At 46.2% G+C, this 24,655-nt stretch overlaps 1 protein-coding gene across 6 annotated transcripts in view; it reads left to right on the top strand.

Moving 5' to 3' along the window:
* The window catches only part of PALM2AKAP2 (PALM2 and AKAP2 fusion), a 406,552-nt gene that overhangs the window by 212,702 nt on the left and 169,195 nt on the right, over nucleotides 1–24,655 (top strand). For 4 of the 6 annotated variants that reach the window (XM_045195065.2, XM_045195066.2, XM_053921891.1 and 1 more), the window contains 4 exons: nucleotides 4,460–4,574; nucleotides 5,405–5,426; nucleotides 10,947–11,048; nucleotides 21,049–21,744. In XM_045195065.2, the coding sequence (XP_045051000.2) occupies nucleotides 4,460–4,574; nucleotides 5,405–5,426; nucleotides 10,947–11,048; nucleotides 21,049–21,744 (935 nt within the window). Of the gene's footprint in view, nucleotides 1–4,459; nucleotides 4,575–5,404; nucleotides 5,427–10,308; nucleotides 10,449–10,946; nucleotides 11,049–21,048; nucleotides 21,745–24,655 lie in introns of those variants that run through there. The other 2 variants (XM_053921896.1, XM_045195069.3) reach the window with 2 other exon arrangements.

Here is a 24,655-nt window from a genome sequence, read left to right as displayed (position 1 = left end):
TGAGAGAATGACCGATGCACTTCCTAGAGCCATAGATGCTTTGTATGTCCTGTGCGGAAGGTATAGTGGGGTCAGGTAGTCTTTATAAGACCATTCGGCCATGCTTGCAACTTCATCTCCAGTAAATTACACCTGCACAGCTGCAGTACGTCACCTTTCCTTACCACCTATTACAGTCTGCTGTTTGCTCAGAAGAGACAGAGCAAGCCAGTCAGAGGCTGTTATGTGCACCTGTCTCGGCCTAACGAGTCTCTATTAACCTTGTGTATAAATTACACTTCCTGCCCATTCTTTATTTTTAGCTCAGCAATATCCTACTTGGCTCCTCCAGGGAAGACTGCATTAGATTTCAGTCATGAAACTACAAAACAGTGGCATTTCTAGCCTTGCTGGAATGACTCTTATTAACCCATGACACTTTTTTTGGATGCTCCTCAGCCCCAAGGACTTGGGTTTCCCAAAGAAAAATAGTGGCCTGGGCCATCCAGCGCCATTGGGACCTGACCCAAGCCTACGTGAGTGTTTGTAGAGAAATCTGTTACTTGGTCTGAGTTGCTTAGACTTGTATACACTGTCCATTTCCCGCATTCATTTCCTTTGGGTGAAACTTAGTTGTTCTTATCTCAAAAGTCTAGTTTCATTGCTTTCTTCCCCCTCTCTCTTTCTCTCTCTGTCTCTCTGTTCCTTCTCAGTTACGCAGTATCATGACCCAAATCTTTAGCACTTGAACTATATAGCTGAGAGCCCTGAAACCCATAGGGCCGGGACACTGGGGCATCAGGTCACAGAGAATTCGTAACCACTCGGGGCAGCTTCACCAGGAGAAGCAAGTTACTTGAGTCAGCTGTTTGTTGTTTTTCTTTTAAGTCAGCCACAGTCTTATTTATTTTAGAGTCCCCTGTAGTACTTCCCTCCCTCCAAGTCCAGCCAAACACGCTTCATAAATATTGGTTGAACTGACTGCAAATCAATGTTGGGGTGCACCCATTTAACCCCTCACTTGCCATGAGAAGCTGAGGCCCTGGCTCCCTTCCTATGCCACAGCCTGTGGAAGTTTTATAAAAATGGGAACATGTTGAACAAAATTACAATTTAAAATCACCCAATATTCCATTACCCAGAGACAATTGCCACTGATATCTTCCTATTTTCTCAATTTTAGTGCTCACGAAGGGCTGCCCTATACGCTTCCAGATTTCTCTGAGGATTGGGGGAAGTGGGGCAAAGGTAGCTTATGTTCTTTCCAATCTCTTATCTTTGGGTGTTACTGGTATATCTATATATCTATCTATACATAATTAGGATGCATACACATATATATAATATATCCCTATAATAGGTTACTATTTGAGCTGTATCAGTTAGCTGTTGTCACAATAGTACTTTATGACAAAACACTCTCAAACTCAGTGGTTTCAAGCAATAATCATTTATTCCTGTTCATACTCCTGTGAATAGTGCTGATTTAGCCTGGGCTCAGCTGAGCAGCCCTGATGTGAGGAACAGGTCCAAAGGGGCGTGGCTCCTGACTCTAGGTTGGGCTGCGGTCCACTGCCCATGTGTTCTTTCAGGGCCCCAGGCTGAAGGGACAGCAGTTACCCAGAGAAGCTCTTCAGTGTTGCTGGCAGAGGCACAAGAGGACAAGCCCAGTCAGGCAAACACATTTCAAGCCTCTGCTTGTGTTGTGTCTGCTAACATCCCATTGACTAAAGCAGGTCACATCACTGAGCCCAAAGTCAAGGGGCAGGGAAGTATGTCTGCACACCATGAGACCAAAGCAAATCATGTGGCCAAGACCGACATCAGTGGGTCAACACATATACTCTTTCAATGGTGGTGAAGGAGGAAGGGAGGGAATATGTTGGAGAATAGCAGAATCTGCCCACATCCTAAATACCTGCTGCGGTCCTCTGTCCATTGAGATTCAGATGAAATCTGCTCCGAACCCACCTGGCCAGGACTATCATCTAGTATTTCCAGGAAACCTCTAGCCCAGAGCTCCTTTACCTATTGAATTAGTTCTGGGTCATTCAGCTATTTCATGTGTGTTACCCCTATTCCCACTCGTATCCCTTTTCTAGCTTCCCCCCACAATCACTTACATAGATGTGTGTAGAAGATTTTGCCGAACATTTGCAGTGGCAAAGGAGTTCGTGTCTTTTTCTTTAATATCTGTGTTACTTGGTGCCCCCTTCTCTAAATCCTGTTTGCACCCCAGCCCACACACAGCCTCTCCCAAGTCAAAGCTTGAGGATGACATCACCCTGGCTTCAGAAATCCTGAAGGTCTCGCCTTGGTTGGACCATGGGTTTTTGCAGCTTGGTTCAGCTCCTTTCATTCATTCAATATACTGGTACTGAGCATTTGTGCCCTCTCCATGAAGAATGTATAATGTAGTAGGGAAAATTAATAATTTATGTATGTTCCAACACATGGAGTTTCTAGAGTTACTAAACCTCAGCACTATTGATATTTGGGGTGAGAATTCTTTGTTGTGGGGATCGTCCTGTGCATTGCAGGATATTTAGCAACATCTCTGATCTCTACCCACTAGATGCCAGTAGCATCCACTTCACTCTCCTTGAATTACAGTCAACCAAAGTACCTCCAGACTTTGCCAAATATCTCCTAGGGGACAAAAACCCACCTCGGTTGAGAACCACTGCTCTAACATAGAGTAGACTTGATAAGACCTCTAGTAGGCCAAATTAATGTGCTAATAAGTGCTCAGAGGAAGCGTGTTATTTCCTGGTGGTGAATCTACGAAAGCCTCATGGGGTGGGTGGTATCTGAGCAGAGACTTAAAAATGGTTAGGGTTTTGAGATGGGTTTCTTGGAGGAGGGGAAAATGTGGGGCACAAATGGGAGAATAAGGAGTAGCTCTAATTGATGAAAGTGTAAGTGAAATAGGCAAGTTGGTAAGGGTGGAGGCCATATAGGTACTAGCCTCCCAGTACCTGGGGTGTTGTAAGTAAGTGTAAGAACTTCCACTTTTACTGTGAGTGAAATGATAAGAATATCTGAAACTGTATTCATTTGGAGGGGTGCCGTTTTGCTTAGGGTTTGTCTGTATAACACAAAGGAATTGCTGCAAAGTCTCATCCATCCAGAGGTTATTCTTTTTTGATGCCCAGGAAGGAAACAGAAAAGGTTTCAGGGGGCACAGCACAACCCTAAGTAAATCTGTGCCTATATCTTGGTGTTTCTCACCCTTCTGAAGACTTTACTCTGCACTCTTAACTTTAGGTCTTAGACTGACGGACTTGGTTAGCCTGTCCCCAGGAGCAGATTGGCAGATGGAAGGGGAAGCAGGGGAGGGAGAGGACTAATATAGGCAGGCACAGACCCTGCAGCGAGACAGAAGGGAAACAGACCAAAAGCAAAATTGAATGAATGCATGAACAAATAAACTCAGATCAAATATTTCAGGAGGCACGATAGTCTACAGTCCTTTCGGCAGGGAACATCCATCCCTTCGTAACCCCAGAGGCGTTGCTGCAGAACGCTCCCGCCCCAGTATGCCAGCATACTCCAAGTCTAACAAGGCAGGCATATGTGAACTACTACTGTAAAGCCCGGATGGTAAGAGTTTAGCACAAAGGTTAGGAGCAGGGTCTAGAGTTAGCCAGGGTGTCTAACCCTTGCTTCAAGGCTCTGCCACAGTAGACTAATCCTTTGTCAAGCCTCAATGATCTCATCTGTAAAATAAAGTAAGCCATGGGAATTCTTAGCTCAGCTCCTGGCACAGACTGAGTGCTCAATAAAAGTTAATTTATTACTATCATTTCATTGAAAGAATGCAGCTGCGGAGACTTCCCCCATATTATAACTGTTGCTGCTGTTCTGGAATATTCCCAGAGTCTCCAGGCAGCGCTGAAATTTCCCTTTCTGGAACTATATATTTGATGGCTGTGAAAACTGAGGAAAGTTCCAGAAGAGTGGGGGCTACTGTGTGTGTCCAATGCATCTCCCCTCTTTTGGGAGCTTGAGGGAAAGGCCAGCAGGCTCGCAAGCGGAGTGACCACCAGTCATTTCTCGGTGGTCATAAGATGCGCTCTTCACCCTTTGGCCAACCTGATAGAAGGGCAGTTACTCCGAGACAGCTAGGAGAACATGAAGCTGTTTCCCTTCAGACATAATGTCCTCTGCTATGTAAAAATATCTGCCTCCAAGATAAGAATGCTCACATTGAGCTGGAGGGGAGACAGCAGCACGAGTTGCAGAGCAGCGGCAGTGCACCCGTTGCTGTAGCTCCGGGTTGTTTTCCTTTGACCAGCTTCTGCTCAGTGGCTAGGTTGAAAACACAGGATGCTCTGTAATGTAGAACCTTGGCCTGGGACCTCAGCATAAGGTAAAACAGAGCCCGGCAGGAAGCCACCCCCCGCAGGAAGGAGCTGCTCTCTGGCCCCATGATGGCAGGACAATAAAGCAACCTGTCCTCTGTTTGTGTGTTTTCCAGGCTGGAGCAGGAAATCCAAGCGCTAGAAAGTGAAGAGTCCCAGATATCTGCCAAAGAGCAAGTCATCCTAGAGAAACTAAAGGAGACGGAAAAATCCTTCAAGGACTTTCAGAAGGTGAAGGGAACAAATGTGACTTCTCTAAATTATACCCACGGGGGAGTGAGCACCAGCAAAATGGTGCCAAGCAGAGAAAAGGCCAATTGGTATTGATGACAAGGCTGAGCCACGCACTCTGGGAACGAGGGGCAGGTGTGTGAGGCCATTCAGCTATCTGCCATCTCTGACGCCAGGGAGGCACAGAGAAGAGTCATTAAATTAACCCCATTCACCTACTGTTTGTTTATATGTCTAATGCCTGAAAAGTCATCTTCTCTTGGACTCTAGAATCTGAAAACCAATTCTTATTAAGTGGCTTTAATTTTAGTCTTTCTTTTATAAAAAGACCAGAGGCAAGACTATATCAAACGGGCATGAATTTGAAAAACAAAGTGCAAATACATGAGGTTTTACTGTGTAGGAAAACAGGGGTGCCATGTAGCAAGAGGAGAGAGCCCATGAAGCCTGTAGGCTCTGAATGTCTCAGGACCTTGTGTCCATTTCATAACTCCTGCTGCTTCCAGTACCCATCAGCCATAGGAGAGCAATCTAAACAAATTAATTTTAAGATTGGGTTTCCTGATATCACTTCTCCAACACAACCAAGGCTATTTTCTGGATAATCGAAATAAATCTCTACTGGGAGGAATTCGGCAGAAGGTGGGAATGGTGAACCTTTCCCTGAAATTCCAGGATCCCAAAACTTTTCCAGAAGAAAAGAGAGCATTGGGCTTGCCCATCACAGTGGAAACGGGGGCCTGGGCCTAGGGGAGACAGACGGGGTGAATGAAGGAGGGATGGTCACCCTGCCTGTGTAGTAACGCTCCGCCCTGCTTTTGTTTCCACAGAGCTTCTCCAGTGCGGATGGAGGTAAGTGCGGTGCAAGTGCTCCCTGCCCGTAGATTGATGTTTTCATCCTGGTCAGCTTAGCTTCATTAACACAGGCTCACCAGGAGACGTGGTGTGTTGGTTTGTAAGGGCGTCAGAAAGAGAGAGCCGCACTGTTCCCAGGGCACCAAGGGGGCCCACGCATCCTGAGCCTTCTCTGCCTCTCTTCTGCGAGCACTGTCTCTCTACTCCCTGTTTCTAGTCTCGTACAGCTGACCTGGCTCTTCCGGTCCCATTCGTTCCCCGAAGTTCACTGCTTGGATCTTCCTTGAAAGGTGATCAGCAAAGAGTGTTAACACCAGGAGCAGATCTCCGGCTGGAAAGAGCTCATTTGTCCTGTTGGTTATTGTAGGTCTCCAGATCACAGAACACATCAGAAGCCCATTATCTGGTGTTTAGGAAACCTTTCTAAGGCCTCTGGTTTTTCTTTGATTCGGGAAGCTGCAGTGTCTCCAGCCTTCTATGGAGGCCCGAGGGGCTGGGCAGGACCTTCCTCCCTGAGGGGCACATTTGGTCCAAGCACAGGAGGTGTGGGAGCCGTGGGAGCTGGGCCTTGGCTTCCTCTCCCCATCCTAGCAGGAGGGGCCTTCCTCCTGCTCTCCCTCCCCTTCCTTGGCCTATTCCAGCCCCTGCCATCCACTCTTCTTACCTAGGGCTGTGGGGATGAACTTGGGATTGTGTGCCTCTCGTTCTTCACCTCGTTCCCCTAATCTTAGTTAGCTGTGAACTCAGGAAAACCACTCAGTTCCCACTTTCACTCTGGCCCTCAGCTAGACCTGCTTCAGAATGTCGGACTTGCCAGAAGGATCAGATCCCACCTGCTCATCTGGTTCTTATCATCACGTCCACCTCTCAACTGGGAAGAAAATCAGGAGCCAGAATAAGAGTTGACATCAGTGTTTTCCCAGTATCACTTGGAAATATGTGGGAAAAGATTTTACAATGCAGAGATAGGTAGTGGGTTTTCTGGATGATCAAAGAGCTTGCACTAAGGCTAATTCTGAGTTCATGGGCGGGGTAGGGGGGAGTATTATTTTGTTTGTTTTCTCCCCCGTCCAGTGAAAGGCAGAGGATCTGGATTTTGGCTTTCCGGGCAATCTTTGGGAAAGTATTAAATTAAACCTCAGTGCGTGTGGGCAGAGACAGGTCATGGATAAGCCAGCAGACTCCAGGAGTACCTATGACAGTTCTGGAAACTTCTTTAGGGTGTGGCCAAATCAGATCTGTGCTTTGGAGGTGGAGCCTGGTCTGAGGACGGACGTGGCCTTGCCTGTTTCGGAGAATGGGAGGGCAGCATGGGAAAGCGAGTGCGTTTCCGTGGTGCCAGGGAAGACCTGTGGCCATGCACACAGTCGGCAGTAGTGCACTAAGTGTCAGGCGGGGATGGGGTTTGCAACATCGACCCCAGACACCCACATACCAGAAAGGTGCACACTGACCTTTTATGTTTTCAGTTTTTTTTCTCTCTCTCTTTTCTCAAAGCAGGACCTCTCCTGCACTTCTCTCTAATTAGGGAAGGGAAGGACTTGTCTGTCGTGTCTGTCCCTTAAAGTCTGTGCAGGGCGTATAGACCACATATCCTAGGACACGCTACCAAGCAAAACAAAGCCTCATTGTAAACTCTTGCCACCGTCTCTTTCGTTTTCACTCTGAGCTTCCTTCATTTCCTCCTGCGTCACTTCCCACTCTTTCTATCTGTTCACCTAAGCAGTTCAGAGAGGTGGCGAGAAACCCGGTCACACCTAAAGGGACATACCTAGCGGTCATGCCTGCAGAGAAACTGACTTTATGACTCTGTCCTCTGTCACTTGTTGACAAGATGGGCGACCTCAGAGTTCAGAGGATGCAGAAGTCTTAGGGATCCCAGGAAATGGCCAGGGAAGTGTTTCTGTGGTCTTACCTGTCACCCTGGATTATGATTCCTGCCATCTCTGGTTATAAGTTACCTGGGGGAGGGGGAGGTTTTTCATCACACCACATCTACGGGCAAAGCAAGAAGTCTGAAGGAGGACATGTGTCCTTCCAAGAATGTGGTTGCTGTTCAGGTCACTCCGTCTGAGTGACCTGAACAGGTCTGAGGGGCGAAACTGAAGTAAAGAAATGTGAAACGTCTGAGTAGTTTCTCATTCGTTAATATCCAAGGCCCCTTTGACTTCAAAGTTGCCAAGACCCTCTTAGAATCAATCAACTGTTGTTACTTAAGAACTAATACAAAATGATTATAGAATAATAATAATACCTTAAGAAAAATACCCAACTTCTGACACACACTGATTATGGAATCCAGGGCCAACTAAGATTATGTGACTATGCAAGAGGTGGCAGATAATTAGCGGAAACAGCCAGGGTTTGATGAGGTGCCAAGGAGATGGCTGCTGGCATGTGCGTGGGTCCTGACCCAATGTCAGGTGCCCTGTGCCTGTCACCCTATGCGTGTCAGTGGAAATACAGGTCCTGTGCTGCTGGATCACCAGTGGCTTTTGATCCCATGGTAGTCCCGGCAATCAAGAGCAATATATTCCAATCAGGAGCAGAATTTCTTGGCCATAAACATTCTTAAACGCCCCACACTTCCTCCCTCCCCCATCTGCACACTTGTTTTATAGCAGCATCTTCATCGGTTGGGTGGGTTGCTTTTACTGCCTTCAATGGGCACAGCGCCCTGTGTAACTATAAACTGCATGTGGTTTCTAGTGCTAGCTCTGTGCCTTACCCGGGGAGGAGCTGGTGTGGCCCCCTTGGCCAGAACTGGGCAGGGAAAAATGCCCTGGCCCTGTCTCGGTCCTCGGTCCTCGGCCCTGTGACACTGATCATCTTCGGTTCCCACCCCATGCCAGTCTCTGGTGGCGAGGAGCCTTCCCCACAGCAATGCTTTCATCCCAGTTGTTGGGGAACCTCAGTGTGTCTTCAAGTTGCCCAGAATCCACATTTTCGGGAGGGTTTTCGTCACCTTTGTTTCTCTAGCTTTGGCTAATTATGTTCTTCATAGCTACGGTAAATATTCTGGCAGTGCTGGAATTCATAAAAAGCACTCACCTTCAATTGCTTCTCTGGGACTACTCACTGCCTTCTCTGACGGCGGGATGAATAATGGTAGGCCACCCAGACTTGGGCAGCAAGAGGGCAATGTACTGACTGAGGCCAAATGAAAACATTTTTCCCATGGATGCTGTTGGCTACTCCTTGTGTTGGTCTATCAGACACCTCCTGGCTGTATAGCCTTAGGATTTACTACCTAATGATATACGGAGGGGGCTGCCCTACTTTCTCCCTCATACCCCATTCCTTGCCACTCCCTCATCTCTTAGCAGAAGCCATGTAGCCCCGGCCCTCTGAAAGCTGTAGTCCTCAGGCCATCAGCCAGTGAACCCTGGGCCAAGATCACTCCATTACCCTCCCACATCGGGCAGGGAGCTGCCTCCTGGGGGAAGCTGAGACATAGGCGCTAGGAATCACATGCTCTTTCAGATGCAGAGTCCCCTGGCTGTGAGTGGCTTTTGTTTCCAGCTACTAAAACTTTTAGTATGCAGAGGCGCCCTAGAAACTCTATATTTAGCATAGAATGTACTAGACATATATATGACCACTCTGTGAGTTCTCACCTGGTCTTAATGGCTTGAGCCTCCACCTCTCTGAAATGCGGGGAGTCGGATTTAATGAGATGCCGTTCCGCAGAGCTCTGGAAATCCTCAGTGAAACTCACAAGTTCTGCAAATCTGCTTTGGTCGTCTCTTGTGCCCTAAACTGTTCTTCTAGCCCCAGATTGCTGCTCCATTCTTCCCATGGACCACTGCTAGCCATATACCCTACCCCTCAGGACCAGTTTACCCCAAGCTGCTGCTCTGTCCGGTCCTGCCTTGTGCTGGTTTGGGGCCCAGACCCTTCTCACAGTGAGAAGAGGGTCTGCAACCTAAGTTCAGGAACACTAGCAGGGCAGTTCAACACAGAAAATAACATGCAACTTCAGACACAGGGCTGCGCCCAGAGCCCTGGCTCAAACGCAAGCCCATTTTCAGGGGCACACCAGGCCGCTTTAACAGCCATCTCCCAGCCCACCATCTGAAAGGCTCCACCTTCCTCCTTGCCATAAAGGGGCTTTAACCCTGTCTGCCCGGTCCAGGGTGTGAGCTCTAGCCTCCATAGGCCCCAGAGAGAGCCGGTAGCCTGAGCCTCACTCCAACCTAAGGCCTGCCCCCCTGCATGCTCCTGGTTTCATTCCGTCTCCCCGAGTGGTGGATAAGGAAAATCTGCAGTCTTAGAGAAACTCTGCTCCGTCCTCACTCACAGAGTGTGTTCTCTGCACTCAGAACCAAATGGTCTAGTATCAGCGCATTCTGGAGTGTTCAGAGGCACATTCGAGTCAGCAAGTTCTAGTCTGCATAGCAGCTGAACTGATCAATCCTAACATTGTGTCTGTTCATGGCCCTCTCCAACATGACATCACAAAAAGAGAAAAGAAACCCACTAAACGAAGGTGGCATCAACAGGGATACAGAGGATGGAACAGATGGAAGAGATGTGAAGGAGGCAGAGGCCAGGGGACAGGTTGGACTCTGGCAGGGGTGTGGAGGGTGCTGCCCAGGCCCCCTGGTGAACCGCGGAAGCAGCAGTTGCGGGAAGATGAGCGTTCATTTTGGGCATGTTGAGTTTGAGGTGATTGTGGGATAGTCAGTGAAGATGTGCAGTAAGAAGCTAGAGGTAATTTTTGGTAAGTGATTGACATTCCAGGATCTGGGGACATCGTTATGACACAGGAAGGAATCACACCACATAGAGCCCAGCTTTCTAGGATGTTCTTGCCTTGGCTTTTCCACTTCTCTCTGGGGCACACACAGATTCTTCCCCTTGTCTCACCCCAGTGGCTTCGCCTCTCCTCAGACACTTTGGCACCTGCTGCTGTTCACACCCTCCGGGGTCTCACCTCCCTGGATGGGCTTGTCAGGGTATTTTCTCAAACAGAGCCGGTCTCCCTCTTTTGCACCATTTTCTACAGCTGAGCTAATGGTGAGTTCACTATGGGGATGTTATTTGGAATCTCAGGGTTTTCTGGCTGAAACACCAGTATTGAAATCATGGGATAAATTCTCAAATTTTTTTTTAAAGCATGTAAAACTGGCCTTCTGAACAAATCAGGCACTAAAGCTGTATTTCTAGCTCAGCATAGGCAGTCAATCCCACCAAGCTGATAATGGTTCCCACTGGCCCAGGTCAATCCCCGGCCCTGAACTCATTGCACTCTTAGAATCTAGAGCTTTCTGATGAATCTTTTAATACACAGCGCAGACTTGGGCTTGAGCTCTCTGGCCAGGATCCCTCCTGCCTCAGCTACTCTGCTGAATACCAGCCACTGGGCAAACGCTTGTCTCTGTTTATTCTGATCCTCTCGCCCAGCGTCCGCCTCGGAGTTCCATTATGTAGGGCAGACCAGCCGCTGCCTCGGCAGTGAACCCATTGGGCCTCCCGACACTGTGCCTAATTGTATTCCCTGTTCTCTGCTACCAGATGCAGTAAATTGCATTTCCTCCCAGCTCCCCGACCTGCCAATCCTCTATTCACGAACAGCAGAGCCGGCACCTGGGCAGGACGGGACCAGCAGAGCAGCTGGTAAGTCCTGGGGAGCTAATTTGGCTTTGATGCCAGGACTGACCATGGGGCTTGCATTTCTCTGCACTTTACTAATGGAGGACGCCCAGGTATTGTTCCGTAGAGGGACAGTGTGCTCTGCCCAGCCTCAAACATAGAATTTACAGTGGCCGCAAAGGGCAGGCACTGGGCCCTGATGACTGACTGAGGACCGAATCGGAGGGAGTATTGAGGATATACAGTGGTTTCCTCCAGCTTCAGAGAAATCTGTCTGTTTTGTTTGTGTTCTTTATACCTGTCTTGATTCTCAAGGTTAATCTGTACTCTGCCTCCAGGGACTTTTAGTTCCCATATTGGGAGCTGGGTGGAAGGTATTCTCAAAGTGTATGAGAATGTTGCTGGAATCCTTTGGAATTTGAGCTCTTTGTATATTGTGAACATATATGCCCAAGTCTTCACATTTCTTCAGGTATTTCTTAGCTACCATGGTGTATTTGGTGGGGGGGGGAAGGAGCAATTTAAAAAACATATGTTTCTTCCAATTGTGGATTCTAGAGAATAATCCATTCATGAGGACAAGTGTAGCGAGAGCTATGCTTTGCTCTGTTCAACGCGAGTGTGCCTCGGGGATCAGACCAGAAGGACATGAACAGTGAATCTGTTTGCTCTATGCAGAAATGCCCCGCGTGTCTGGGGATTAAATGAAAAAGTGAATTGCCGAGGTTGCACATTTAGTGACAATGTGTGTTAATTCAAATATGATGTCAGGTCATACTTTCCATAATCCAGGTACATGTATGTTTAAAATAAGCCACATAATGACACCTTTTATGAAACAAAACAGTCATGGATGTTTAAGCCAGAGGAAATCTTTTATGTGGACCAATCGGAATATAGTTTATGAAGCAAATAATCCCTCCTTATTTTAGCGCAAAAGTGTAATGAACTGGCAAATAAGTATTGACGTATGTGTCATGGGCACTGATTAAATTTAAATATCTCCTGGGTCTGTCTGTAGACATCTTCGCATATTGTTTCACATACAGACGCATAGAGTTCTAGAGTTGGGGGGGACCAGAAGCGGTGTCTGGTCCAACCCAGGTCTGGTTCGCATTTCTCTGGATAGTTGCAGAATGGATAAACCAGAATTTGCAGCCTGCGGCTGTGCTACACGGGGATCATTGGCAGTGACTTAAGCTGCAAGGTGCACTTCTGAGATCAAGTCGGGTAATGACTGTTCAAAAGCCACACACCTTTCCGCTTGGTATCAGAGACTTGGGTCTTATCAGAAAGTCACCGATAAAAAGCTTTCCAGCCCCGCCCCACATATTCCTGCACCTCCCAGGACATGGCAATGGCTTCCAGCTGATGGATCGGCGCGTGGAGAGGGTAGGGGCAGTGTATGAGAACTGTTGTGTAAGAGGCAGGAGAAGGATGTGCATAGTGTTGGTAGTCGGGAAGTATTACATGCGAGAGTGGTGTGTTAATGTGAGTGTAGTGCTGTGTGTGTGGGAGCACACACACCATCGCACTCCAGCATCCTCCACATTTAGAGGTCCTGCAAAACCAGAGTGATCCAAAGAGCAAGTGCAATTTTTAGAAAGTATGACGTGACCAGAATCTTTTCAAAAATAAGTTGACATGTGCTTTTGTTTATTAAGGAGCTAATTTTCATGAATGCATCTACTGCGGAAATACAGATAAGCAGCGTTGTGGGAGGAATCACAGTTGATGTGTTGTGTACTCCTTTGTCCAGACTGGTTAAATGGGAATAGAGTGTTCACATTCATTGTCAATGGCAGTGACTACACAGAGCGTGGGTAGCACACCAACGAATGGCGCTCACCCCTAGAATTTTCCTAGGTGTCATCTGCCTTGCTTTAGGATCGCCCTTTCGGAGATTTGCACAAACTTAGGGCCATTTTTATAAATGTCATTGTCATTAGTATTATGCCAAATGTTCCGGTCATTTGGAGTTTGGGAGTTTTAGGATTCTGAATAAATGAGGCTATATTTAGACTCATCACTTTTCAGAATTAAGAGGTATCTATTCTGATCCCTTATTCAAGCGTGGAAGCCAGGGTATAGCAGCCCTGCGAAGAGGCGCTCAAACCGTGGTCACACACCTCGGTGCCTGGAGCTTAGTCCCCCTCCAGTGACCCATTCTGTCTGTAATTGGTTCTGACTCTTGGGAAGTTCTTCCTCTGATGGAGCTATCATTTTTCCTCCCTCTTCTTGCCCCCTTAAGTTCCTCTCCTGCCCACAGGAGCCACTTAGAACAAACCTAACTTCTGATTTTCCTTTAAGTGTTTGAAAATGCTGTCATGCCCTGGCTGGTGTGGTTGAGTGGACTGAGCGCCCACCTGTGAATCAAAAGGTTTCCCGTTCAGTTCCCAGTCAGGGCACATGTCTGGGTTGCAAGCCAGGTCCCTAGTTGGGGGCATGGGAAAGGCAACTAATAGATGTATCTCTCACACATTGATGTTTCCTTCCCTCTCTTTCTCCCTCCCTTCCCCTCTCTCTAAATAAATAAATAAATAAAATCTTTCAAAAAAGAAAGAAAATGACTATCATTTCCTGTCTTTCCCAGATCCTCACTTTACACGCCCTTAACACCCACAGCCCCAGTCTCTTTAGCTGGTCCCGAGAAGATGAGATTGCTTTGAGACACCTTCCACCACCCCGTCACTCCCCTCTGAACACGCCACGCTTTGTCCCCAATCTTCTTTAAGTGCCCAGAGCAGCCCTGCACACTCTGGGAGGGGCTGATCCCCGTACAGAGCAGGACATGACATGACAGATAATTTGACTCACTCTGCTGGCGTCACGGCCTTACAGCTTCAGGGTCAAAAGCAAAGCCTCAAAGTCGTTTCACACGTGCCGCTGCTCAGCCTCATGCCCTTCACCCAGCACAGCCACTGTGCAGAATCATTTCAGGTGAAACGTGCAGTCTCTTCCCCACAACGGTACACACGCTGCTTCACCCGCTCACATGCAGAACCTAAATATTCTTTATTTCTTAATCTCCAAAGGCGAAAATAAGGATGAGCTATGCACCTTTCTGCCCTTTGTAGATTTGGTATATCTGTTAAATTCCTTGCTGTTAGACTGTCCCTCATAAGTGTAGGGGGGAGATTCTCCTGGGGTCACTGAGGAGCCTCAGAGGAAGGTGGGAGGGGAACAAGGTAAGCTGATTTGGTAGCTAGGGCTCTGGTGTTCTCTCCCATTTCAAACACAGCGGCTCCTCCATGCTTGTGCTGACAATTGTATTTCTGTTTCAGGTTTCATTTGAATAAAGGGTTTAACAGTTTTGAAAATAGAAAAAACTCTGCTGTCGGCACTTTCATAGCTCGCGATTGTGGCACCCCATAGCCTTACTTTTCTCCTCACCTGGAATCTGAGAAGCATGCCTTTATTATTTTGCATCATTTCAGTGATAAAAACATTGCATAGTTGGACCTGAAGTCAGAGGCCCGCAAGCACACCGTTTAGGGTCTGCTGGCCTGTCGGAACCCTAGATCATCCAACAGATAACACGTTCCAGCAGTTGTCCTGTTTCTGTCTTGTCCACAGGAATATGAGGGACTTTGTAGCGATCTAGAGGTGTTGTATCTCTGGCACTTGCCTAATCTGCATAGAGACCTTGAACAAAAAATAAAATGAGATTCATCTGCATAGTTTCTGCCCGAAGGACCCCTGCTGGCTCTGTTGGTCTCTGCTCTTTGAATTTGGCTAGCGGTGTTGTCCAGCTCACTTCCATGTAGTTTATGGGATTCCCTCCTCAGCTTTGCACATCAGAACTTTGAATGCCTGCCCCCAGCAGCTTTCCTGGCGTGCAAGATCCTTGAGACACATTCATCAGTAGGGGAACTGGGACCCTTGACCCAAAGCACCGAGAGCATTCCTATCTCCGGGTACTTTATTATTTTCCACTCTTCACATCCCTCTTGGCAATATTATTTCCATCACTTTTCAGACTGCAAACTGTCTTTCTTGACCAAAAAATGGAAGTAAGATTACATGTGAGAAATAGGCTTTGGCTTCTGTTGTCCCTCAACATCATATATTTGCCAACTTGTTTTTGTTAATACCAAGGTGTCCTGGGCAAACAACTGTTCAAAGACATTTTTGATTACTGGGTTTTGAAGTTAGAGATTGCCTTCTGGGATGAGGAGGAGAATCTACTTGAAGTTAATTTCCTCATTTTCATTGTTATTGACATCGCAATAGTCAACTTTCCATTTCCAGCCTCTAGAGAAAGTGCGAACGTGTATATTTATGTCTAATCCCATGCCCGAAGGGACAAGACTGCACACATGTGTATGTTCATTCAATGAGCCAAGCCTGCATGCTGCTTCTCTTCCACATTCCAGAAGTGGTGCCAGCTACTGAGTGTTCCTGATGGTGGGATGATCTCGCTCTGGGTGACAGTCACCGTCTGGCTGTCTGCTACCCTCCTACTGCACTTTACCCACCAGGGACACACGAGTATGCATGTTGCTCACGGCCCCATGGAATGTCAAGGCTGGATACCCTTCATTGTACAAATGGGAACAATGAGGCCCAAAGATGGAGTGTTGTCTGGTTAGGAATCAGACCCACTGTCACTCTCCCTCCTTATGATACCTCCCATCTTACTGACTAATGACAGCAAGGGTGTCATTTTATACTTTACGTGTGGGCCCTCAGCTTGTCCCTCTTTCCCCTGATCACAGCGAGTTTAGGGAAGTCAGCTGGGAGAAGCCTGAGTCAAAGGATCTAACAGTGGTTGAATTTTCCATCCTTATGGGACACAGTGTCTTGTTTTATAAGCTCTTAGTTTCGTTCTGAAATGGAATCATGTCAGTTCCCTTTCCCCGTCCTGTGTCACATGCTCATGTTTCCTCTTCCCTGGGCTCTGTGGAGCCCTTAGAGCTGCTCTCTTTTTGCTCAGGCTGAAAGTGACAGGGAAGAAGACAGTAAGAGAGCCAGGGGAATAAGTCTGAACCAGAACCAAGCGTTCTCTGCTGCTCAGGCCCATCTCTTTGGGTGCTGCAGCACGCCAGGCCACAGTAGCTTCTGATCCCTCCCTCAGCCCAGTTTTTAGACAGGTGTCTTCCCCAGGTGCTTCCCACTCTAGCCCGAACATGGCTGTTTTCAGAAGCCTGAGGCTGGGGTTATCATGCCCCATTAGTGTTTCTGCTTCTTCAAAGTGGTCCTTACTGAGTGCTTTTCAGGGAGTAACAACCTAGTAAACCAAACAGCAAGGCCCAAAGTCAAAGCACCAGTTCAGTCATTCATTCATATCCCATTGCAGAACCCAGCTACTTTGGTTCTTATTTTTCATTAACAAAATGAATGTGTCACTCTCCTGTCTTAAGGGGTTATGGGAAGGAAGAACAAAAGTGTTCTGTATACTCCAATCTTGTCGTCATCACTATGTCATGTTTGGAAATCAGTAATTAAATGATCATTTCATAGGAACAGACTTCATTCAGTTACCCTATCACGGAAACTTCCACGGCACTGTGCCCTTTCTTTCTGCTCTGTCTCCAGATCCTTCCTCCAAGAAATTTCAGAGAGCTTTTCTTCAAATACTTTTGTGCCCGTGGGGCTCTTCCAAGATCTCTTTTAGGGGCTCCCCAGAAAGTCTGCTCCCCTGAGCAGCACCCATCTTCATTTTTTTCCAATGAGATGAGCACAGGACCCTCATACACAGGCTGTAGTGTCCCTGTGGCGTGGGGAAGCTTGACAGAAGAACAGGGTGGATTAGAGAGGGTTCTTTGTGGTCAGAGATGACGGCATGGTGTAAGCGAGAGCTCTTCGGTGTACGCTCCTGGCAGTAGTAAAAGCAGAAGGTTTTACAGTTGTGTGCATGCATCGGCGACAAGATGCTGAATTTAAAATGTGAGTCTCGTTTTCCTGTGGGTTCATATCCCCCTTAGTTAACATTTGAAATACAATTGTCTGAGAACTGGAGCAAAATATAGACTCATTCATAAACAACACATTGAAGATGGACGCTGGTGCCTCCTGTCGTTTTCTGAATGTCTCATAACATTCTTCTGTGTGTATCCATGAAGTCTAAAGATTGCCTTTTGTGGTAAGCCGGAGCTTCTCAGTGTTCACCTAAGCCCCCCTTACTAGTGAAGAGAGTGAATGCAGACAAGGAATGTGAGATCAAACCCTGGAGAAACCTGCTAAAACTCTGTGGTTCCTTTGAAGTTTTATGTTTTAGCTGGGGTGGGGGAGGGAATACAGATGCTGTTGTCTTTTATGGCATAATATATCTAGGTTTATTGCATTATAAAAATGTCTTAAAATGTTCTACCCTCCTATTCTAGAAATATTGGAAAGGCAGGGTACGACATGTAAATATAAATAGTAATGTGTAACCCTAACGAAACATGCAATGGGGGTTCAGATTCAGAGCCATGCCACGTTTAACAGAATACAGTTTAAAATCACAGGTATAGGTAAGTAAGTACGTATTTCTTATATTTTCATTTCTTCCCTCTACTTATCACTGTCTCCAAAGCCTCATCTAACGCCACACAATGCCCACACAGTGTTTACCCTCTCTTCCACTCAACTCCTTCTTTCTCAACTCTTTATTGTGTGTTCTACTTAACCCTTCCCACCAAGAACAGATCAGCATACCTCCTTTCTGTCTAGTCTCTGATTCTAGGAACAGGCAAAAACAGCATGAAGTTGAGGGTCAGGGTGGTGAAGGGGAAAATGGACCAACAATGCCAGCATTCTCCCTGGGGGGCTGAGGGAGAGGGCTATCTCTGAAGCTTCCCATGTTAATAATTTGCATTCTGTCATGTGACTATAAAAATAGAAATGTTTTATTCCATACTCTGTACTGGTTGCAGATAAAGGTGTCATTTTGTTCTCATATTGCTGGACGTTTGGGAGGTAATTAACTATTGTACTTACAACTAATAATCATTATTACCTTTCTTATTTATAAATCTGCCCCCATGAGTGTGTTAATAGCGATAGGACATAATATTTAACCCCCAAAATGTACTTTTTCATTAAGTGTGATATTTAAGGAACTGATTTCTTATAGCCCATGCAAAATTTTAAATGCCTAGTCTATTTTTCTGATGCTGTATTTTGTGGAAAATCAGGAAAAAACACAGAAATATTTCTTTGCATGTCACTGTCATTGTGTGAGCCCATGTACCTCCATGACAACTATTGGTTGGCCTCCCATCGTATCACTTAAGGAAACGCAAGATCTTTGTGCCAAACGGTGAAACTTTCAAAATAGACACGGTGAAAATCAAGCATTGGATTTGGCTTCAGAGTCTGTTAGTTAAGTGTCAACCATGAACAGATTATATCTTATTACACAAGCAGATGGGACCATATATATCATTGCTGTTTTTTTCAAACCAGTTCAAACCTTCATTAATCTGTGTGTACCTTTTCATGGGTGTCATATTATACAACGTATCTGTGATTAGCTTAAGACAACCCAATTAGACTCTTCAGTCAGTAGCATATATTTCACAGGTATGCGTTTCAGGTAGGCTCTAAGGTAGGTGCTGGTGGGGAGAGGGAGCCACAGAGAGATGGCAGGCAAAACACCAGCCTTCAAAGATCTTAAAAGTCTATACAGATGCTAATTAAACATTCCCACAAGTGATTATACTACTGAGTGGAAGTACAATAAAAGTGTTAAATGCCTTCAGAGAGGTCTAGAAGCCATGTTCAAAGAATCTTAGAGGGATGACTTAGAGATAGGAGGGTCAAAGTTAGCTCATGGAAGAAGGGGCGGTTGACCTGGACAGGGTGGATGAGTCACCTTTGGATGCACAGAAACTCAAGAGAAGGGTGTCTTAACAAAAGCAGGAAATGTCTGGGTGTGGGGTGGCGTTACGCGGTTGTGCTAGAGGGAAAGGGAGTGGTAGCACAAGCGATTGAAAAGATATTTTGAATCTCCTTGACACAGTTGTGGGGCTTGTAACCCTTGTAGTTATTCAGAAAGAGGTAGGAACGCAAAGTCAATGATAAGTAGAGCATGACATACGACTCCAGAAGACTGAGTGGAGAAGGGATAAAAGGCCGTCTGGGCAGAGAGAAGGCAGTCATGGAAGGGTGTGGAGCGTCCTGGGAATGGTGAGCAGCTCCTTATGGCTGGAGCGTACATAGAGTGAGAGGGGCTGCAAAACAAGCCTAGAAAGGAAGGCTGCAGACCAATTCAGAAGGGCATAGAATGTCAAGTTAAGGAGTTTGATGTTTATCCGATGCAGACATGGGAACCAACAGAGGCCTTATGAGTAAGGTGACTGTGGGCAGGATGGAGCATAGGCTAGCAGGGGACCGCAGGCTTTGTCGGTAAACGGCCAGATCACAATATTTCAGACTTTGTGGACTACGTATGATGTCTATCACATTTCCTTCCTCCCTTCCTCCCTCCCTTCCCCCTCCCTTCCTCCTCCCTTCCCCCCTTCCCTCCTTCCTTCCCCCTTTCCTTCCTTCCTTCCTTCCTTCCTTCCTTCCTTCCTTCCTTCCTTCTATCCACCCATTCTTCCTTCCTTCCTTCCTGTTTTAAAAACTTTTTACTATCTTCTAATAATATAAAAACTACCTGTGCTCCTCTGGCCACACAAAAGCAAGCCTCAAGCGACCTTTGGCCCTCTGGCCATGAGAAGAGATAAGTGGCAGGTGAAACCAGAAAGAAGACTGTGGTGCGGAGGGCAGTGGAGGGCCTGGCCTAGGGCAGTGGTGATGCAGGCAGTGGGGAGGGGAGACATGGGGGTAGGTCTGAAATACAGTTAGTTACTCTCAAGAATTGTTTGGTATTGAGTAATTAGGAAGAAAAGGACAAACAAATTGGGTGCAATTCTGAGCCTTCTCGCTTGAGAGACTGGGTGGCACTGGTATCATTTATCACCAGGATTGAGGAAGTTTGGAGAGAAGAAGGTGGATTTAGTTCAGAAGCTGCAGAGGTCGATGTATCTATGGGTCATGCAGAGAAAGGGGGCCTGGGGAGAATTGGCTCCGTGGGTCTAATGCCCAGTTTCCTCACACTCAGAACAGGTGCCTCTGAGGTAACAGATTTGAAAGGATGGGGTGTCACAGGAGACTATAGGACAGGAACGAGCTGGTCCTTAGGAACCCCAGACTGGCCGCAGTGGATTTGGGTGCGTTGCAGAAGGTGAGAGCAGAGCAGGAAGGCCACATAGGAAGCTCTCCCAATAGTCCAGGGAAGAGGAAAGAGTGTCCCAGGTGGAGCGGGGGCAGTGGGACAGAAAGAAGGGGCAGGTGAGAAAGGTGGCACGGGGCTGCACCGCAAGGACTTGGCACTGGGCCCACGCAAGAAGAGGAGGTACCTCCTGAGATTCTCGTCCTCAGGTTCCAGTGTTAGGGGGATGACGTGCCCTCTATCTTGTTCTTTTTCTAGTTCCTGTTTGAGAAACCTAGCTAAGTGACTGAAGTACTCACAGAGCATACTGTCTGATTGCGTTTGTAGCTTTTCAATTTTGCAAATAATCCTATTTTATAGTACATGTCCCACCTGCAAAAAGCTTCACGTGTTCTCTGTTAACAGTAAAGGGAGATGGCGAAGGGGAGATGGTGGAACGCTTATTGAAAGGGTTAAAAAGATATGATTTTGGAACTAGGATACAGCTTAAGCAAGGGCTTTACAACTGTCTATAAACTGAGGGTAAGCTGTCAGTCAAGGTAAACTTGCATGTTGCCAGCCTCCCTGTGATGCTTTACCCTGGATCTAAACAGTTGCTTGTGGCCGTATTGCCACAGATCTTCCCTAGAGGTGTCAACGAGATGTGGTAACCCTGTACCTCTGTCTTCCCAGTGCATTCAGCTGCCGTGTTAAAAACACATATATAACCACCTCTGTCCACAGTGTGCACTCACTCTAACACTCAAGATGCTTGGCCGTTAGACTAGAAGGGGCACAAAACCTTTTTTTTTTTTTTTTTTTTTGGTCTGTTTGGCAATTAACCATTCACTGGCTTTTTTTGTTGTAACATGCACTTCCTTTCTCTTGTTTTCATTCAAGCTGTGTACGCCATGGAAATTAATGTGGAGAAAGACAAACAAACAGGAGAGACCAAGATTCTCTCTGCATCCACCATTGGCCCAGAGGGGGTCCATCAGAGAGGAGTCAGAGTCTCTGACGATGGTACCAAAGTAGTGTATGAGGTGCGCTCGGGAGGCACCGTGGTAGAGAACGGAGTGCACAGACTGAGCTCCAAGGACGTAGAAGAGCTTATTCAGAAGGCTGGACAATCAAGCTTAAGAGGAGGGCACGGGTCAGAAAGGACTGTGATTGCAGATGGGAGCCTCAGCCCCCCTAAGGAACATGTGCTCTGCAAAGAGGCCAAGTTAGAAATGGTCCATAAGTCTAGGAAAGATCACTCTTCCGGGAACCCAGGGCAGCAGACCCAAGCCCCCAGCACTGAAGGGCCGGAGGCAAACCTGGATCAGCCCGTCACCATGATTTTCATGGGCTACCAAAATATCGAGGATGAAGAGGAGACTAAAAAGGTGCTAGGCTATGATGAGACCATCAAGGCTGAATTGGTCCTCATTGACGAAGACGATGAGAAGTCACTGAGGGAGAAGACAGTGACGGATGTGTCCACTATTGATGGGAATGCAGCTGAGCTCGTGTCTGGGAGGCCTGTCTCAGACACCACAGAGCCCTCGTCCCCAGAAGGGAAGGAAGAGAGCCTGGCCGCAGAGCCAGCCCCAGGTACCCAAAAGAAAAAGCGCTGTCAATGCTGTGTTGTCATGTGACCACTTCTTTCTTCCCTTTTCTTCTGGGCAGCCTCTGTGCTCTCTCCACTTGCGCAGACCTCACTGTACCACTAACTGCCATACTGTGAACTGGAAGCCAGCACCTGCCTGCCTTGCGTTCGGATTGCTTTGATCTCTCTTATTTTTTTTCCCCTTTCATTTTTCTCCAGTTTCCTCCACCTCAGAGGCAACGTGCATGTGCGTGCTCCGTTCTTTCCAAGAACTCGCTTTTCCTCTAAACCTTTCCTTGTGTCCTCGAGAGTGAATCGATTCCTTACTGCTCAATTGGAATGGACTCTTCACATCAGCGCGTTATATAGTAGCCTTAATTCACGTGACTGGACTTGAACCCAGTGGCCCCGGGGTTTCATTTGGTAGTGTGTTCCCATACCGTATTCACACGTCGCCACGTTGCTGGTGTCTCACTCGCCTCCCTTGCTGTGGATCTTTGCTTTTATATCTGGTGTGGCAAACTGCTGTTGGCTCTAGCGGGTTGCTAGCGTAGCCAAAAGTGGACCTTACTTAGTCTGTCCAATCTAGGGTAATGCTTTTTGCTGCCTTACATAAGCTTCCAGATTACAGTATGTGCATCTATGGCTTTCCTTCTGTTAAACCTGAAACGAAGCTGATGTAAAAGGAAAGAACCCAGTGCTTGTCACAGCTGAAATGTAGGGACTGATGTCTGTCACCTGCCCATCAGCAGCTGTCTCTCATTCATGGCTTAACTGATGGACCCTTTGTAGAATCTGAAGCACCATTTTTTAATTTTCTAAGGACGTGAAACAAACATTGTTTTAAGCATCAGTAGTGGTCTCCAAACATAGGCAAATCCACGAACCTTGCTTCTATTCTCTCAAAACAATGTAAATTTTTATAGTTTTCTTTTTCACGGATACTTTCTGATCATGTTCATCTATTTCCAACGAAGGGATCCTTGTGAGGCGCATCTCTGCAGTGACCGTATTTCTAGGACAGTCTCTCTGACTCACAGTGGGGGCTGCGAGACCCCCACTTCATTGCGGACGGTGCTGTAACTGAATTACCTGTCATCTCACCTGCCCAGTTGATTACAGAGCCTTACTTCTAGACTCTTTTCTTTCTGTCCCCATTTGAGAAAGAGAATGTTTCCTGTAACGTCAGCATGTAGACTTAGCCACCCTCCAAATAAGTTTTAAAATGTTAAAAAAAAATGTAAAAGATTAAGAAAGACCTGTCTTCTCAACGTTAAGTGCTTCAATTCATTCCACAAATACTGGTTGATTGAGTGGCACATAGCTGAGCTTCCTAAAGCATGTTTCTCAAACTTCTGGAGATTCTAGAACATCGAAGAATGGTTTTTATCTAGAACATAATGAACAATTCTTTCGATAAATCCTTAGCACTCCCCAAAAGCAAACGGCCACCTGTATAGTAAAACCAAAGGGAAGCAACTTAATAGCATAATAACATAGTGGTAAAATGAAGATGTAATATTTTAACTGATTTTAGTAACAGAGATATCTTTCTTACCTCTAAGGTATTTGCCCAGTACTAATGGCATTGCTGCAAGTCGTTCACGAAATTATCTAGGTTCCATAAAACATAGTTTCAAAAGACATGCAATAAGATGTCCTGCATCGAGCCCAACCTCTGTGAAAAATAGGTGAGGACAAAAGATGCTAGTCTTGAAAGGACTTCACTGCAGAACCAGCTGAATTTGGCCTGAATAGCTTTCTCAGTGCTAACTCTATTAGCATTTTTAATTTCTTGGCTTGAAATGATATGTGTTCTGATCAAAAAGAAAAATATTTTTTATTGTTTAAGGTTAATTTTTCTCTAATTACATTTTAACGAGCACAAAGTGAGTCGTTTTATCTCCAATATGTAAACAAAACAAGTTAAAAAGGGGGAATATAAAGGAGCTAAGTCCTGCTTTCTGAGATGATTTCATCCATGGCTTGGTTTTGAACAGTCGAGGGAATTTTCTCTAAATCTCAGGTTCACTGAAGCAGCTGCGATTGAATAAGCCCATTCCGTCATCTAGAAATAACACCTGGTTTGGCTGCCTATAAATCTCACTACTCCTCGGCGTCATGCTTCTCAATAAATGGTCACAGGAGCTTTATTTAAATGTTAAATAAAATGGCATACCAGATAAACTAATTTACATTGAAAAGGAAGAGAGTTTCAATGTTTTGGACAATCTATTATGTTAATAATTTATTTAAGAAAGAAAACTCTAAAAGTTTACCATAGATTATCTTTTTTTTTTAATTCCCTTGGGGATTAAAACTATCCAACATGAGTTTTTAAAAGCACAGTTAATGAGTGGAAAGGTGGAACTTAGCACCCTCAGGCTTGCTGGCTGATAAACAAAATCAGAATCTTCTAGGACAGATAATTATTCCCCTAAATGACCCGCCCTTCCTTCCCTAAGTGAACTAGTTTCTCACGAAGAAAATGATCAGCTCTCACTACAACACTGCATAGAAGATGTAAAAGACCAACGATAGTCTGCACTCATCCACCAGTAATTATTACAGGGATTAGCCACTTATATCAATTAGAGTGCTCTCTACACATTTACTGTTAAAGCTTTTCATGTAATGGTTTTTAAAGCAAGATGTGTTACCTTTATTTAAATGATTTCAGGCCACAGTAAATGCAGGTGTGTTTGAATATGGCCTGTATTTGCATATTTTGTATCATTTTCCTATTATAATAGGGGATTCAGGCTCAGCCGGTACTTTCAGGGAATGAGACCTATAATGCCACCTACAGCAACAAGTAACTGCCCTCCGTAATGAAAACACCGAATTGTGATTGTGAACAGTCCGCCTTCCCCGCCGTCATCGGCACTGTATTGGCCTACATAACCAGACTAACTA

This window comes from Desmodus rotundus, chromosome 1 (assembly GCF_022682495.2).
Source record: "Desmodus rotundus isolate HL8 chromosome 1, HLdesRot8A.1, whole genome shotgun sequence".
Taxonomy (NCBI): domain Eukaryota; kingdom Metazoa; phylum Chordata; class Mammalia; order Chiroptera; family Phyllostomidae; genus Desmodus; species Desmodus rotundus.
Note: the sequence above shows the minus strand (reverse complement) of the source record. Positions and strands in the feature narration are given on the sequence as shown.